A 12,636-nucleotide genomic window follows, 5' to 3' on the forward strand; every position below is an offset into this window, starting at 1 on the left:
TACAATCGAAATAACATCACTCTTATTCTGCTTGTGAATTATCAAAAATCATACTTTACGAATAATTTAGAGGAGTTGAAGAAGAATACCGCAATGTATAGCACAAAAATTGTGAAACAGAAACACAAAAATGCTGGTATGATTTCTCCAATTCAACCATATTTGAACTATACTTGACCACAACATAGTCTCATTCACATACACTATAATACAAACAAATCATGAGATTAATTTGATGTGATAGATGAGTATGGTTGTTATCGAATTAGGAGTTGTAATTTTGTTGGCCTCTAGTGAAGTGAAGTAGGCTTCCAATGGATTCATCATCCGTGCCTTTAAACCAAATAAAAAAGAATTTTATAATTTAAGTTAATATTTTTATATAGAGTCGTGCATAATATTTTTATGAAAAATACAATATTTTTCAAAACATTTTTTTGAACGATTTGGATGCATGTGCCTGGATGATTGGTTGGTCAGATGTTGAGTACTGTTTGGTTATAATAGTGTTGTCCAACATTGTGTTCATATGGTGTGTATATGTATAGTTTTGCTTAGGGTTTTATTTTTGTAAACACAACGGTGATTGATCACAGTACTCCTCTACGGCTCCATACAACAAACGTACACCACACCCTCAAAAACTCAAGAAACGCACACCACATACACATTATTCCCTCACTATTTTCATCTTCATACTGATCACGTCCTCCCTCCTTCCTACCCTGCTTTCTTCTGTATTTCCTGTGTCGTTTCCTTGGTTTTCTGGCCCATATACCCTGCCATCTCCTGCATGCGCCTCTTTGCCTGATCCAGCTGCTCAGGGATTCTCCCGGTGATCTGCCGGATTTGGCTCATGAGACACCCAAGTGCCGATAACCCAGTGACCCCAAAGGACTGGGATGTGACAAAACCAGTCGCAGCGATCCCAATAGTGATGGCTGCTGGAACAAGAACCGGGCTGCAGATAATGAAAAGTGGAGTAGCAACAGCAAGCCCAATGAGGGAGCCTGTGAGTGTTAAGCCTGCTAATGCAAGCAGAATACCACCCAGAGGAAGAGAAAACAGGACAACAAGGATTTTGCCAACTGATGGACCTTGCTGCTGTTGGGTGATGACGCCGCCCCTGCCCATGGCACGGTCTTGTGGATGAATTTCGATCTGGTGTGGCAGTGGACGGTCACGTTCAGCCATTGATGCAGGTACGGGACTTAAATTTAATGAAATGGCTGGATTTACAGAGGAATACGGAGGAGAAATGGGTTTGTTTAGGACAGAAGCGGTAGTGGTGGTGTTGTGTTGTATAGAGAAGAGGGTTGGTGTTATATGGTGACACGTTAGGGATGATATGGATGGTGAGGCTTTGCATGAGAAACAAGTTTCAAGGTTTTTATTTTTTTTTTTATTTTTTATTTTTGTGGAAAATAACACAAAAATAGGTGGCTTTTTACATGGGATTGACACATTGCTATTGTTGTTCAGCAATTATTGCCCCTTCTTAAAACATGGGGGTTTTGGGTGATTTTTTTGTGCCTTATTAGTTTTTGAGGGAATGGGAAAGGCTTCAATTCCGACTCTAATTCTCTCTCAAAAATTATGTTAAATCATGATTTTTTTCCTGTGAAAAAGAGATATTAGAGTTTAAGAGTTATAAATTAGTGTTTAGGGTTTAGTGTTTAGAGTTTAGGGTTTAGGATTTAAGGCTCAATTTTTAGTGTTTAGGATTTAGGATTTAGAATTTAGTATTTAGATTTTTTTCCCCCAAAATCTAATGTTCTAACATCATGAACACTAAAATACTCAATCACATATTTTAATTCATGATCGCAGTTTTTGGGGAGAATTGAAGCCCTCTATCCCATTTTTGAGTGTGTTTACACATTATGACCAACTCATCAAAAAATTAACCACACGCGCCGATGCTCAGCTCAACTGGTTATCCATTCTTACATCGGCGTCAATTCAACTAGTTAACCATTCTTACATTTTTGTTTATGGTGCGAGATTCGAATTCTTTGGAGTGCATATTTATATATATTTGTGACTGTGTTACATGTGCGAGTTTTATGTGCCGGGGAAAAAAGTAACCTATTAATCATTTTTTGCCTATTATTTTGTATTTGGTATCATGCCCTTCTGCCTTTCTCTGTTTTTTTTTGCCCTTTTTCGATCCCCGTTGAAGGAATCACTGCCCTCTTGACAATCACAGGCCCTGGAGCATGGATATGGACCTCAAGAAAGGACAAACCTCCTCTGCCTTTTTTATTATTATTTTTCACAGTTCAAGCGGTTTCGGATGTTCTTCTTTTTCTGTTGGGCTAATGGGCTTCCTTTCCAATGCTTTACTCCTGGCCCGATGGGCTCCTGACTTCAGGTCTCATTACAAGTTGGGCCGGAGGGCTATCAATCGATTGTTAAACAGAAATTGACCGAATATTCTCGGCGGGTCATGTCCAAGCAATATTTCACTGGGATACTATGGTCAAAATACGGTATTTTTTTTTCTCCCCCTTTTTTTTTTTTTCATTTTATAACGCCCATAAATAACAAAAACAATAACTAAAAGCAGCCACACAAATAATAATAATTGTTTCCAGAACGAGTTACCAAATAAGTCATTAATCACAATCTCTATCTTATATATCTTAATTACAAAGTCATAATTTTTCTTAGGGGTGTTCACGGTCTTTTTTTTTCTCCCGTTTTTTTTTTCGGTTCAGTTCAGTTTTTAGTGGAGAAATGTGTAATTTTTTATTTTAAAAAACCGACCAATCAATTCAGTTTCGGTTATGACGATTTTTTTAATAACCCTAATTTTTCTAGAAAGTAAATCAAGAGTTCTAAGTCACAAAAAATTAATGTGTGTACCTTGTATGACGTTGGAAGTTTCTTTTATAGGTGTTTTGAGTTGCTTGTTGGGATTATCATATCCCGGTTATTAGTTATGTTAAGATTAGATATTGATTTGATCTCAACCTTGAGATTGTTGAGGTTGTTGCAATATGAGGATTCGTCTTCATTTTACTTTTAGGTTTGAATTTAAATCCTCTCTAAATTGAAGCTAGAAATTCTCTCTTTCCTCCTCTCTTTGTCACCTGTCATGTTGATGAGGCGTCGGATTTTTATCCATCCACCGTCTACCTACAATTTGTGTCCACAAAAATAATCGGAAAAAAAAAATTAAAAAAAAAAAAAACTAAAAGCGGGGACATAACCGAACCTAGGTAGCATCATAGCAACAAAGGGTGTGAGGCCCAATTAGTGTCATCTCATATCATATGATATCATTATGATGTTGAAGCATAACCCGTGTGTGTGTGTTGTTTACAAGCTAATCTAATCCGAGTGTTGTGAACTGATCTGAAAGCCTGTTCACTTGACATGTGGTTGGGCCAATGGGCCTACATTACGTCTAATCAAATCAACCCATCAAGTCGAACCCAAACCAGGCTATCTTTGTAGTGGACTTCTTGGGTCATTTAGATCCTTTGGGCGGTTGAGTATGGCCCATGAACTGACTAGATTAGATAGATAGATACATACATATATACAGCCATGGATTTGACCCATTCTTGACCTTTTAACGCCCACCTTTTTATACCTTTGTTGATGTCTGCTCGTTCATTTGCGCGTGCGCTTGTTTTTGTGCGATAGAGACATATACATATAAAAATTTTACACTTTTTTTTTAGTTTTTAAAAAAAAAAATTCAAGAATTACGCCGTATAAGTGTATTATTTAGACATTCGATATGATTATAAACTCAAGTCATCAGGTTCGTGTGCATATTTTTAGCAATGTTTTCGATACCGATATCAGAATCATTCCAATAAGGTGATTGGTATGCGGTTCATCCATCGGTCAAGTGGTACAAATATAATATATATATATGTATATATATATATTGCAAAAGATAAGAATAACAAAAATCATGTTGCTTTGATGATTAAGACTATGATTTCTTATTTGAGTGTCCAAATTCAATTCTAACTAATAATATTTTTTCAACCCATATACAAAAAACTTCCACATTGAAAAATTGAAAGAAAGCTACAACCATAACTTTTATAAATAAAGTCTTAGATTCTCACCAAAACCATTATTAAAAAAATCCACCTATGAATTCCTTTTGAAAATTTGGGTATCAGTTAATTTTTTTTATTTATCTATAAATTAAAAAGTTAATTTTCGTATCAAAATCGGTATAACACCGATTCAACCGGTTTTTGACTGACATGACACAATCCCGATATTTATGTGTAATGGTACGGAGTATAACATCGATTCAACTGGTTTTTGACCGACATGACACAATCCCGATATTTATGTGTAATGGTACCGAGTAGAACACCGATTCAACTGGTTTTTGACCAACATGACACAATCCCGATATTTATGTGTAATGGTACCGATGACTGAATGGTACGGGGTTCAATCTTGCATTTAAAACATAGTTTTTTAGTTGTCCAATTAGGCATATGTGGCAATTTTTCGACATCTCATATGCAATTCACAAACTCTAAAAAAAGCATATACATCAAATTAAATGATCACACAAACAGTGAAACAGACAGACAGAGGCACCACACACACATAAACACACAAAAACAGTAGTAGTGATCAGGAGCATGCATGTTTCAGGTGGCATGTGAAACAGCAGCAGCCAGCAGGGGGAGGATAATGTGTAACAGGCATATGGGGGGGTATAAACAGTACTGAAGATGGCCTGGGTTGTATGGAGAAAGACAAGCTAGGATGATAAAAAAATCCAAAGATGATCCATCCTGAATTTCTGTAATTACTGCTTGATTCACAAAAACATCTTCACATGGGTAAACAATCCCTTTCTGTCTTCTTACAAACACTAGGTAGCTAGGCTTCTGTTCCACTTAATTACTTTTTTTAGACAGCAACCTTGTAACTCTTATCATATGACTTCAACCCTATACTAACATTACTAATCTAAGCTAAATATGGTGCTGAACCAATCATAATTAGGTTATATTTAGTTACCTGATCACACTTTTTATTTATTTATTTATAGATGCATGACTGAGGAAGGAAAAGGGAAAGACATAATCTATGACTTAAAATGTAGCACTCGGCTCGAGTCGGCGATCACTAAACTCAGGGAGAGACGTGCTGTTATAATTAGTATTAGAGCTAAGGCTTTAGAGTTGTAGGTGTGGGACTCATGAGGATGTGAGCTCTTAAAGAATCGAGAGATTGTAGCACCCGATTCGAGTGGACGAGTAGGTCATAATTAGATTATGGGCTAAAATATTATATATGTGCTTAGACTATAGCAGTTTTCTCGATTATGTCCTTAAACTATTTTTTTTCTTCATTCTATCCTCAAACTATTGTTTTCCACATGGTTTCTATCATGAGTCAGCATTCCGGACGTTGACTCCGACGAAAATGCTGACGTGGCATCCATGTGATTATAAAATAAAAAAAAAAAACTCGTCGGAGTTCAGATGACACGTCAGCATTTTCTTCGGAGTAAACACCGAAAAGTTGACTGAGGAGAGAAACCATATGGAAAATAATAGTTTAAGGATAGAATGAAGAAAAAAAATAGTTTAAGAACATAATAGAGAAAAATGTGATAGTCTAAGAACATATTTAATATTTTAGCCTTAGATTATGTATGGAACATTAAGAATGTCTCCTTTTTTCTTCTTTTTTTCCGGCGGCTGTGGGTGGCGCGCAACACTCTATTAGGCGTGGAATGGTTGTTATAATATTGCTGCGTTAGGTCGATAGGTGTTATAAGTACCTAATTATCACATTGCGGGAACCACTTTGTCAAATAATATACTGATGAACATATATATATATATATATATACACCCTCTTTAGGACAGTCTCATTACATGATAAATATATGACAATATCTATTCCCCAATAGCAAACATTTGATGCTACATAGAAGAAACCCTAAAAATAATTAATTTAAGGTCTCTTGTCCTGTCAGGCTATCCTAACAACATTGCACATACATATACATAAAGAGGATACAAATTAATTAAATGAAACTTACATTCTACCTTCTCCCATATCATTGTCTCCATATCCATCACTAGTCCATTGAGAAGAAGAAGAATAATAATACAAACCAGAGTTCTGATCAAAACTACTAGTTCCCGCTCCTCCTCCTCCTCCTCCTCCTCCATAACCATAATTCCTTGATGATCTTCCATATTCTGAATTATTATTATTGCTATTTGCCTGAAAATCATTGCAAGCATACCTTATCAAATCAGCATTTGTGGCATCCAATTCTTTCTGAAGCCTAACCACTTGTCTTTGGAGCACAGAAATTGCTCCAACACACCCGTAGACCGGATCCTTCAGCCGCGCCTCGGCTTCGTAGGCAAGAGAGTTCACTGCATCTTCTCTTTGATGTGGGAGGACTTCATTCAGGAGTTTGCTCACATTGCTTGCTCCAAATATCTTGTGAACATTCGCGAATTTCTGGGGCTCTTCCGGAGGAAAATAGGGCGCGAACACGCAGTCCGGCAGGCATTTTCTCCTCAAGAACTTGCAGGCAGCACATGGTGAATTGGAGTAGCAGCTGGAAGAAGCCATCTTTTACTGCCAAGATATATATAATTTAATTACATATCAAACATTTCTTTTCAACAAAATCAATTTTCAAGAAAAGCAGAACAAACTATATATATATATATATATATATATATAAAAGGAATCAATACATTGATAAAACCTCCATTAATTGCTGCTATATTTCTCTCAATTTCAACCAACCTAATTTACTTTTGAGGCATGTTGAAAGTCAATGTTGAATTTGAGACCATGATCATATATACTTATATACATATATATACACACTTATATATATTAATTCTTACCAATTGAAATGTATCCTAAACCCTACCGACAATTCAGAATTGATTTTAATTTTATTAAAAAAATTAAGAGGGACATATTACATCAAAGTTCAAACAATGAAAAGTACATGTTGATTTTACAATTTCCTGTCTGGTTAGGGATTCCCCTTATAACAATCCCTTTAACACATCAACTTAACAAGCCATGAATAATTTCCTAAAGAAAAAAAAAGAAGCAAAATCAAACTAATTAGTCTGGTGGGAATTGACCTACTCTTTAATTAGGGATTGAACCCAAGAACAAGCTTTCAGTCTCCACTCATGATGGTAATAAAAATAATAAATTAAATAATACAAGAAATATAGCAAATTGAAGTCACTGGGCAATCTGAATCTTTTATGAAATTTAATTTCAGTTGTTAATTAACTGCTAGTCTGCAAATTAATTCCAATTACTTTACAGAATAAAAAATGAAACCCATATATACATATTGAAGACTTTAACATAAAAATCAAAGGGAGACATCTAGATTCTACATACCTTTTCTTTGTATGACTAGGTTATTAATTCTCTGATCAGGGGAGAGAGGTAGAGAGAGAATGCCTTTTCTCCCCTTGTTTTGGCTTTTTTTCAAGAACTTAAAGAAAAAGACAGTACTGATATATCAAGAAAAGATGAAGATTTAGCGGATGTGAAGGTTGAGAGAGAGAGAGAGAGGGGAAACCCTAGATTGTTAATTTGCAGTGAGAAAAGGGGGTGATGAGGAGAAAAGGAAGGCAAAGAGAATTATTATAAGCAGTGAGTGAGAAGAAGGGGAAAGCAAGGGGGAAAAGAAGACGATGTTTGCAATAAATGAGTACGACAACTCCCCACTTATATTAATAATAATGTCAGGGGCTCTACTGTAGACTGTATATATTGTTTGGACTTTGAGGAAGAGGAGAGGCTGAGAGGACACACATGACATATAGTGATCAATTATTCATGACTTCAATAATGATCCCTTACTAGTACTGACTACTGACACATTCTCTCATGAGACGAATTTATATATATATATATATATATATATACTGATTATTTTATTATTAGAGGCATATTGTACAGTATCCCGTTAGGAGTTAGGACAACGCGTTATAAATGAATAGATTTCATTCACACGCGAAAGATATAAAATAGAGTTTGTAACAACCGTAAAGTGAACCATGTTCGGTTAATATATATATAGTGTTGTTATATATGGATCGAATCATTCATGTATATTAATAGAGGGTTTGATTGATTCATTTTGAAATACCTTTTTTTTAAAAAAAATTTCACAATATTTTTCAGAGCTTGAATGAATGTAAAACAATAAGAATAATATAATCAGATTAAGTTTTAAGGAGAAGACATAGGTTATAAGCCAAAAAAAGGCATCATATGACTTAGTTTGATCAACTAATTAAGAAGTTTTGGTTAATCAAATGTGTAATCTGAAAAATCTCAAACAATTAACCAATTAACAATTTACTGTTTTTGGCAAATTTTGGGTCATGTCTTCGTTTCTACATCAAGTCTTAGAAACTTTAATTTGTTATTATACGAAATTTATTGTCAAGTCAACTTATGATAAATTAATATATCTAAATTATTTTGAATCATACCATGAATACATACCATTTAAGTCCCATAGAAGGAAACAAGAAAGAAAGAAAAAAAGTCACATTCAGATCGATTCACATAATATTTCTCCTTTTTCATTTGGAGTTACTTACTTTCCTATGATCAAATTGAATATGATTTGTCAGCCCTTTTTGGCAACTTTACGTCTTTACTCATATGTATGTGTTTTCTCAAGCTAGCTAGCTTAACCCTAGCCAGCAAACCAGTGTACGTTCTTGACTTCAAAAAGTTCTTAAAATTCAAACCACCAGTCTTACCCAAAATCAAACCAAATTAACCATTAATTAAGGTATCATAATCATAATCATAATCGTGATCGTGATATATATCATACAAATGCATATATATAAAAGCAAAGAGCACACAAAGGTAATGTTGTCTTCAGTTGGGTCATTGTCATATTACATATGTGTGGTGGCTTAATCCCAGCCTCTTATAAACCACATCACTTAGTACTCTCTAAATAATGTGTGAAATTTTCATGTTCTAATACTTCTTCATGTTTATGGGTTCGGTTATGGGAGGTCCAACAAGTGGACTACACGGGTAATTAGCATCTATGTGGTACCCTTCACCTTGTGAATGATCTATTCATAAGAACATCTGAAAGACCTAACAAGTGACTCAAATAGGTGGAGGTCTTTATAGAATCGAGACTATACTTCGATACAATGTTATTATTTAAAGGAAATGAGAAGTAGAAGATGGACGTGAGAGAGAAAGGTTGAATCCAATCAAATTAAAGTATTGTCCACTCTTGACTACTTTAAGACCCGCATGAATTTGTCCTTTAAATGACCCCCAAGTGTTAAAGTATTGGGCTCAGCCTATAAATCACATCACATGATACTCTCCGAGCAATGTGAAACGACATTCCAGCCTCTTATATATGTGATTATATTCCCTGTTTGTATTATCCCTATAATCTCTATTATTGAACTCAACTGTGTTGTGGGCATATTGGGTCTCACTCATGAATATAAATATATGTATATATTTTCAGTTCCTCAGGAGCTCCTCTTTGTCTGAATGACAATTTGACAACTTGCACGCACTCAAATAATTGATTAAATCCTAAATGTGATAGTTTCTCAATATATTTTGAATGACATGCATGTCTACAATGATATGCTACCAACAATCTCGAGTACTCTCATTTCTCAAAATTAAATTATTTCAAACTGATTTTTTTAAATTTTTTTTATTTTTTGTCCCCAAATATATAAAATTAGCTAGGTTTTACAATTTATTGTGGAAATAATGCCTTTTAAATTGGAGTATATATTATATATTGCCGAAAGTATATGTATTAATGATTAAAATATTGTGTATAAATTGGTAGGTAGGTTGAAGTGTAGTCCAACAAAATAAAAAATATTTTAATCAAATCAACTATTAATTATATATAATCTTTAAAATAATGTCGTATTTAATCATAGATTTGGTGTCGGTTATTCCTTCATGCACTGGTGATGAAGTGATTACAATTTTTTTCTTAAGATATGGTACATGAACCTACTTTTTTTGTACTACTATGTCATATATATGAACCGACACGTGCATAACTACAAATATATATAGTTATATACCTTCAATTTTATTTATTTTCAAATTAAAGTCCTCTCAAGACGAATTGCATGTAATCATTATACCCATGTCTCCCCAATAATTATATGCTACTTTTATATAATGTCATATGATCAATTAGTAGTCACTAGTTAAGATCTCGAAGAAAAGAAATTTGAAGAGCCATGATATCCTACCAACTTGATTATATTATCTAATATTATTCTCAATCTGTATGCATGTAAGGATGATTAATTAGTTAATATATGCCTTAATTGATTATCATAGTGTGTGTTATGTGTATGTCAGATTGTGATGGTTCAACAAGAAATTAAAGTTCGGGGAGAGGAGATAAAGATGAATATATAACATAAGTCAATGAAATGAAACTTGACACTAATGATTAGAGAGGCAATAATAAATTGGTTGGTTGTTTATTTTTATTCAATGTACTTCTTTATGTATAAAAAAGGTTACATGTTTAATAATAATAATTTTTTTGTTACGGATGCCCATAACTTATAGTCTGTTTTGTTTTCTTAAGTGAATAACTGATGAAAAAGTGAACGATAGTGAGGCCCATTATTTTGGACCCCAATGTTAAATATAAAAGTGAGCGTCTGTGACATAACTTATGAACGCCCGTAAAAGAGCAATGAAAAATTCACTAGTAAGGGCCCAAATGTTTTCATCTTCCTTACGCGATATCCTCTAGTGAACCATTGTCGTCCAACTATGGATGTCGACTATCCGACTACCGTTTGAGGCTATCAATCGACCAAAATTCTCACCCGGCCCATTCTATCACATGAATAACCGATGAATTCATCGAAAATCCTTCTTGGAATTGCCGGTGCGCCTCGCCTTCACTTCAAATACTAAAAACTACCCCTAAATCCTAATTTTCTTATAGTGCTTTCTGCCGTTGATTCGGCCCATTCCAATGTCTCATTCGACTGTCGATGATACCATTATACTCACCGGACCAAGGGCTATACCATCTCCAATCAATTTCCTACCGAAATAGTCTATGAAGGAGGACCCAAAATCGACCCTTGGGTACCAATTTTCACCTGGAAAGTTAGGATCTCTAATTTTTTAATTAGTTTTAACATTACAGATCCAATGGCTTAAACCAAAAATTCATAAATTGACGTACGTACTAGAGAATTTCCCCATATAATATTTATATATGCAAATTATATAATATTCAAAGATGGAGTCCACCAGTGTATCTATGTTTTCATTATCACAATTTGTCACCTTGCATTATCTTCTCGCAGTGGACCTTGGCCCTGATCTCAACTGAACCATGGGGATTGCAGGATCTTCCATTTGACCTAAGATTTACAAGTCAATTATCCAATTGACAGCTAAATGAGTTTCACGTTAAAAAAAACAGAGAGTATGTGACTTAATGTTTCCCTAAAGGGCCTGAACAATTTTTCCATGGAATTGCACTATTTTTTATGTGACCCAAGATTTACAAGTCAATTGTCTGATGAATAACTGAGTGGATTTAAATGCGACTTTAATGTTTTCCTGAACAATTCTTCAATTTCCCACTTTATATTGTTTACACAAAAACTTAAAAAGGAAAATAATAATTAAAAAAATTAATAAAAACCAAAAGAAAAAAGAAAAAAATTCAATTATAGATATATGTATATGTATACATATATATATATATGTTACAATTTTTATGCACATTTAGTTATGACATGACAACTAGAGAGTCTAACAGAGGGGGTTCAAATATCCAAACCCTTTAAAAACACTTGGTAGGGCTTAAAAAATTAGAAAAAATAATTTTTCAAAGGATAATTTTATATGTATCTTTTATGGAAAATGACTTATTAATATCACTTTCAAAACTGTTGGACATCTAGGTCCACTCCAAAAAACTTTATCCCTCATAAGTCCATTTTTTTTTTATAATATTTAAATCATTCAAATTTATCTTATTCTTTTTTTGCCATTTTTCAAAGAGGATTAGATCTAATATAGTTTTATCTCTTGTTATCTACTACATCTCTCTTATCTCACTACATCTTCTCTCTTATCACAATAACTTTCTCTCTCCTACTGCATCTCTCTCTCATCACAACAACTTTCTCTCTCCTATTGAATCTCTCTCTCTACTATATCTCTCTTTACTACATCTTTCTCTCTCTCATCTCTTTTTATGGCTGTCGTTTTGGTCCAAATATGACTGGACATTATGCGTCTCTATGAGAGGATTCTAATGATGATGGTGATATTGCAAATTGTCATCGAAATCGACGAGATTTGAAGTTTTTTTTCCAAATTATAACACTGACCGACCAATGTTACTGTTTTGAAATAGTAACATTGGTAACACTGGGCGACGAATGTTACTGTTTTGAAATAGTAACATTGACTGACCAATGTTACTATTTTAAAACGGTCATATCCGGTGACCGTTTTGGGCCGTACCTGACTGGGCATTGTGCGTCTCAGTGAGGGGATTCTAATGGTAGTGGTGGTACAGCAAACCGCCTCTAAAATCGACCGAATTTGAAGTTT

At 34.2% G+C, this 12,636-nt stretch overlaps 2 protein-coding genes across 2 annotated transcripts; both read right to left on the reverse strand.

Moving 5' to 3' along the window:
* Positions 1-586: 586 nt before the first annotated feature.
* Positions 587-1,438, reverse strand: LOC119999249 (oleosin 18.2 kDa-like). Its single transcript, XM_038846720.1, has one exon. It carries the CDS (start codon positions 1,192-1,194, stop codon positions 721-723), a length of 474 nt encoding a protein of 157 aa, XP_038702648.1. The 5' UTR covers positions 1,195-1,438; the 3' UTR covers positions 587-720.
* A 4,413-nt stretch (positions 1,439-5,851) lies between these two features.
* On the reverse strand, positions 5,852-7,745 carry LOC119999694 (LOB domain-containing protein 25-like). The gene is made up of 2 exons (XM_038847403.1): positions 7,399-7,745; positions 5,852-6,600 (listed from the first exon to the last, which is right to left on the reverse strand). The coding sequence occupies exon 2, from the start codon at positions 6,592-6,594 to the stop codon at positions 6,043-6,045; it is 552 nt and encodes a 183-aa protein (XP_038703331.1). The 5' UTR covers positions 6,595-6,600; positions 7,399-7,745; the 3' UTR covers positions 5,852-6,042.
* Between the last annotated feature and the right edge of the window lie 4,891 nt (positions 7,746-12,636).

Source organism: Tripterygium wilfordii, chromosome 6, assembly GCF_013401445.1.
Source record: "Tripterygium wilfordii isolate XIE 37 chromosome 6, ASM1340144v1, whole genome shotgun sequence".
NCBI lineage: Eukaryota > Viridiplantae > Streptophyta > Magnoliopsida > Celastrales > Celastraceae > Tripterygium > Tripterygium wilfordii.